The following is a 6,676-nucleotide window of genomic DNA, read 5'->3' on the forward strand; positions in this document are numbered from 1 at the left end:
AACGATTTTTACACAGTTTGAACTTTTAAAACACAAATTTATATATTTTTCAATTTCTCAAAAATGTATAATATTATACATCAAAAATGTCTTAATTCTGTCGTTTATAATATCAATCATATACATGAGAAACCGGTATTCATATTTTTTATTTATCTGTTGGTGTATTTTTAATCAAATAGTATCACAGTTGAATTAAAAAAAAATTGCAATCCAGCATAAAAAAAACTCAAGAATTTGCGGATCATGCTCTCTTATTTATGGTGAAAGGCATCACCAAAAACTACAAACAGCCTATAGCTTATACCTTCATAAAAGGATCTACTAACAAATTTCAATTATGTGCAATGATCAAAAAGATAGTGAATAGCATTCAAGAAACTGGGCTAAAAGTTGTTGCTACTATTTGCGACCAAGGTGCTAACAATGAAGGCGCTATTAAATTGTTACACGAAGACACACGAGCTTACTGTTTAAAAAACAATCAACATTACAATGAAGATTTTTATGAAATTCAATGTAATGATCATGAAAGAGTGAAGATTATACATCTGTACGACCCGCCGCATCTACTTAAAGGCATTAGAAACAACTTGCTTCAAAAAAATCTAATGTTTATGATGAACGATCAAAGTAAAGAAGCTCAATGGCAACACTTGATAGACCTATACAATTTAGACAGTAACATTGATGAAGTTAAAATGTTACCAAGGCTTACGGACCATCATATAATTCCTGGCAGAATCAAGAAAATGAAGGTTAAAATGGTAGCTCAGGTCTTCAGCCAACGCGTTGCAGCATTGATGAAATTTTTAGCTGGTAAATGTTAAAATATTGCTCTTTTTATCCATTTTACAAATTTTTTTATGTATTGTTTTAGGCAAGGGAATACTTACTTCTAGTGCTCAAGATACATCTGATGCTTGCCTATTTTTTGACAAGCTCTTTGATTCTGTCAATGGCAATTCTCATAAAATTGTTGATGGCAAAATATATCGCTCGGCTCTAAAAAAAGGCAGTCCTCACCATAAATTTTGGGAAGATGCTTTAAAAATACTAAATTCTATGGTGTTTGTGGATCCAGTTACCAAAAAAAAGTCTTCCACACCACAACCAAGGTCCATACAAAACTGGATTAAAACCATCAAAGGTATACATGTATATATATTTCAATCTCGTCAAGTTATTTTATTTTTATAGTCCGTATAAATGCTTATGAACATTTTAAGCTACATTTCAATAATATTTTGCCATTTATTAGTACATAAAGTGTTACCTATTTAGGCACTTTTTAGGCTTATGGCTTATAACTTATGACTAGAAAAAAATATATTTAAACTAATTTTGTAGTCTTAAATTCTCTCTCTTTTGGATTTCTATTCTAATTACCACAGACAGTATATTATTTTTGTGAAAAATGGAACTTGAAATGACTCTTAAGTTGCGCCACTGCTTATGAGCCCTACTAATAACTAAAGAATCAGATCATCTCTTATGGCAAAAATAGTGTACATTTTGATAATTTTATTTATCATTTTAGGTTTCCAAAACATTTTCAAAATAATGGCTGAAAAAGGTGTACATTCTTTATTGCTTCGGAACTTTAATCAAGATCCAATTGAAAATTCATTCGGTGCAATTCGGAGTCTTGGTTATCGTTCCAACAATCCATCAACTCAAAAATTTTCTTCGGCGTACAAGACTTTGATGTTAAACAATTTAACAACTACCCACTCAGTTGGAAGCAATTGTGAAGAAGACCTTTCAGAAGGTACGCTGGCTTCCTATCAAATATTGTTTTCAAATTCGAGTGATGACAATACAGAAAACCAAAATCATATGCCAAGAGTTGCTGATGGATTGGTAAAATCAAAAACTGTGTGTACACCTGATCTATCATACCTAAAGCTCCAAACACAAAACTATGTGGCCGGATTTATTATTAAAAAGTTAAACCAAATTCTATTCAAAAATTGTAAAATATGTTTAAGTCAGATTTGTACCAATAATATTAGTAAACCTCATGAAATTACAATGGCTAGAGAATACAATAAACAACTGAACCTAAAATATCCAAATCTTACTTTTTGTCACTTAATACAGGGTATAACTGATCTAATTTTTGCACAATTACCTTCAATATGTCATCGTTTAGATTATAAGACAATTTTAATGTCTAAAATTCAAGAGCAATTTAATTTAGAAATAATAAGTTGCCCAGTTCAATCTTCAGACTTCAAAAACAAAATTTTAAATTATTCTATTAAACTAATAACAAACCACTGGTGTGTTGAAATAAACCGAATATTAAATGGTAAAAAAAAAATAAATGCTAACGAAAAAGACCATATCAAAATAGCAGCTGCTAGTAGGTACAATAAATTTTCCAAGTTTAAAAATAAAACAATATTTTATTAGCCCTCAATTTTAAACACTAATGTAATTAGCAATTAATTAATCATCCTATTACACATCCTCTAAAAAAACCTACAGTGTTGTAAAATCAATACATTCCTCGCTTTTCTCAGATTCTAAAATAAATAAATATTTTAGATTCTGAACGGAGTGATTAATGTATTGATTTTACAATGATGTGTGTTTTTTTATATGGTTGTAACTCAAAAACTAATCACTGTAAATACTAGCTATAAGACTAAAACTTATAATTATAAGAATGCATACTCACAATTTTTTTTTATTAACATTTGAAGTTCAAATATTGACAAAAATTCGTCAAAATCATCTCCGTTGAGAATCGTTTTTCGTTTTCAATGATACCTATCAATACATTCAAATTAAACACTTCTATAATATATAATAATGATGATCCAAACGGCACCTAACGTACATATATGAGCGTTACCCGCTTTTTTATGTTTGTTGTTATTATTTATATTTATTATTACATTGTACACCAATTTCTTCAATGTATTGAATATTAATAATAATAATAATTAAAAAAAAAAAAAAAATTAATAATAGTATATTATTATTAATATTATTAATAATTAATAATAATTTATAATATTTGTTAAGTTTCTGTTGTTTTCATAATTCCTAATTATAACACTATATTTTATCATATTGTATTCATTATATATTTGTATTTAAAAAAATGTATCAAATATTTTTCAATAAAATTTTACATTATTATTTTATTAATGTGTTTGTATTCATTTTTTAAAATCTAAGCTTATTATTCATGTTATTTATATTTTGTCAATTATCAAACCTACTTATTATACAAACAATGTATAGATTGTAGATTATTCAATAAAGAAAAAAATATCTAAGTTAAAAAAAAAAAATGAGATGCCCTGAAATGAACACGAAGACTATAATGAGAACCCCTGTTTGAAGACTAGTACATACATCAGGCACCTGGAGCGCAGTTTGCAATGACAACATTTTCTCCATGGCAGTTTCCCACAGGGTTCGTAACTTTAGGGAAATTTCCCTAGTTTTAGGGAATTCTGGACCATGTTAGGGAAATGGGGAAAATATATATATAAACTATTAGTTCTAGGGACTTTTTAGATTTTTAAGTAATATCATTGAGTATAGATAATATCTATATATTATCTATTATACTCAATGGTAATATATAAATATATTTATATTTGGTTGATTATGACAAAAAAAAATATTCTGTGATAATAATTGTTACGATCATAGAATTTCGTTATTTGATAAAAATCTAAATATAACTATTGGTATTTGTAAACAGTTGGCGGCGGTTCCGCCTTCGGTGGACTTCGGCCCCATTTACCACTAATCGCTTTGTCCTGTTGCTTGCTGATTGTTATTGTTATTATCATTTAACTATTTAAGATTTAACGTTATTATTTATTAGTAATATTAGTATATTACGCAGTTGGTCACATTCATACATCAAATTGTACATTGTGGTATTCGGTATTTACAGCACATAACGTCATCATTGATTTTACATTTATAATCAATGGTATTATGTCTATAATATAAATATTAAAGTATACCTTTTGTCCTATTAGTATAGTTTTTAAATTGTCTGTTGTCATCATTTTAAAGTTAACTAAGAATTGTTGTCAATATGTCGGACTCGGAGGTTGATAGTCCTCAAACACCACCTAAAAAGTTTAAACTGTCCTACAAACAAAAATATTGTGTTGAATGGGAGTCAGATACCTCATTTAAGGGATGGCTTTCACCAAGCAAAAAAGGTAATATTTAAATAATATATTCAAGTTATTATAATGTATAGGGAGTGATATTAATATTAAAATCATTATTTTGTTTAAGGAAACACGTTTTTTTATTGTAAAGCATGCTTAGTAGATGGAGTAGCTGGCAAATCAGAAATTACAAAGCACGCCAATGGAAAAAAGCACAAGAAAAATGTTGGAAATGCTAAAAACCAAAATATTTGTGAAATGTTCACAGAGAACAGTAAATTGGATAATGAAGTATGTTTGAAAATGTATTTTCTATTTTGTATATCTATTTTATTATTATAGGTCAAGTATGCTGAACTACAATTGTCATTATTCATAGCAGAACACAATTTGCCGTACTCAATTATGAACCACCTACCTAAGCTTATTAAAAATATTTGTCCAGATTCAAAAATTGCACACAATTTAAAATGTGGGGACAATAAATGCAAATCCGTCATAACAAATGTCTTAGCATCGGTAAGTCACGATAATTTAATGAATGACCTCAAGACACATAAATTTTCTATAATTTTGGACGAAAGCACTGATAGATCGGCAATTAAGCACTTGGCTCTTGTTATCCGAATAGTTCAAGCACCGCTTAATATAATGGATAGATTTGTCACTTTGATTGAAGTGAATAGTGCTACATCGCAAGCCTTATATGATCATGTCATACGGTTTTTTAATGATAATAATATACCGTATAAAAACAATATGATTGGATATGCAAGTGATGGGGCAAATAATATGATGGGCGCACATAATTCTTTAGCCACAAAATTGCGCAATGATATACCAAATATTTTTGTGTTTAAGTGTATCTGCCACTCATTCCACTTATGTGCATCATATGCTTGCATGAAGTTGCCAAAATATGTAGAAGATGTAGCACGAGATGTTTATAATTATATCAGCAACAACCCTAAACGTTTATGTGAATATAAAGAGTTTCAACAGTTTTTAAACTTAAAGCCACATAAACTACTTCATCCAGCTCAGACTAGATGGCTATCACTACATTCGGTTGTAAAACGAATACTGTCTCAATATTCAGCTTTGAAGTTATACTTCACATCTGCAGCATTAAATGATGGATTAGATAATGCAAAAATCATTTTAGATAGACTTACCAATCCATTAACATTGATGTATTTTGAATTTCTCGATTTTGTTCTCCCGTTTTTCATAGACCTAAACATTGAAATGCAATCGACAACAGTAAAAATACATGTAGTCTATGATAAGGTTGGTTCTTTGTACAAAGAAATTCTCAATTGTTACATGAAAAAAGATTATATTTGTACAAAAGAAGTAAACGAAATACAATACAGAAACCCTGAATTCTTTTTAGATCTAAAAGATATATATTTAGGTGGTAAGGTGATGGCTTCAATAACCCAAATGTTGACTGAAAAGAAGTTAACATATGCGATGATACAGGACTTCAAATTAAGGTGCCAATGTTTTTATGTGGAAGCAGCTAATCAGGTTTATCAAAGATTTCCATTCAAATTACTTCAACCATTGAAGCACTTAAAAATCATATGTCCAGAAACCATTTTTGATAATGATGTGTCTTCATTGGGACCCATGTATGCTAGTCTACCAATTTTGTTTGGGGACATAGACATCAACGAAGTGGACAGAGAATGGAGAAAATTGCCATTTGTTCATTATGAATCTGCAAAGATTGATCGAAATACAAATATTATAGATTTCTGGACATATATTAGTAAATTGAAAAAAGGAGATGAAACTCCTATGTTTCCATTAATGGTTTTTTTAGTAAAAAATATAATGACATTGCCACATTCAAGTGCATGTGTCGAAAGAATATTTTCAATGGTTAATGCAATAAAAACAAAAGAGAGGAATAGATTGCAAACCGATAACTTGTGTGGTCTGTTACAAACTAAAAGTATGCTAAAAGCTTCAAGCTCTGAGTGTTATAACTATACTTTAAATAATGAATTTCTAAAAAAATTCAATCAAAACATGTATAAATTTAAAAGCTTATAATTTTGTTTTGTACAATGTGATGATATTTATTATATTTATATAGCTTCTTTAAATAACTTGTTCAAGTTTGATCAGTGTTATATTGTTAAATAAGTTTATTCTGCATTATTATTAATTATTAACTGTTATACAATGTGATGAAATTTATATTATATAGTTCTTTAAATAACTTGTTGAAGGTTGATCAGTATTATATTTTTAAATAAGTTTATTCTTCATAATTAATTAATTGTTATAACATATAATATTATAATATTATGTAGTTTCTTAAACATTGAGTTAATGTTAAATGAGTTTATCCTATAGTGTTGTTAATTATTAACTGTTATAAAAATGCGATAATATAATTATTTTATATTGTTAAATAAGTTTATTCTACGTAATTAATCTATTAATTGTTATATCGATAAACTACTAGTATATAACCGGGTAGCAGGCAATCAAAAAAAATTGAACGA

The 6,676-nt window shown here is 28.3% G+C and overlaps 1 protein-coding gene across 1 annotated transcript; it reads left to right on the forward strand.

Annotated features, from left to right (window-relative positions):
• Positions 1–4,263: 4,263 nt before the first annotated feature.
• On the forward strand, positions 4,264–6,144 carry LOC111039872 (the record flags this gene model as incomplete). The annotated part of the gene is made up of 1 exon (XM_022323516.1): positions 4,264–6,144. A coding segment is annotated over exon 1 (1,585 nt), but the record flags the coding sequence as incomplete, so codon positions are not given.
• Positions 6,145–6,676: the final 532 nt, after the last annotated feature.

This window comes from Myzus persicae, unplaced genomic scaffold (assembly GCF_001856785.1).
Source record: "Myzus persicae strain clone G006 unplaced genomic scaffold, MPER_G0061.0, whole genome shotgun sequence".
In the NCBI taxonomy this organism is placed as follows: Eukaryota; Metazoa; Arthropoda; class Insecta; order Hemiptera; family Aphididae; genus Myzus; species Myzus persicae.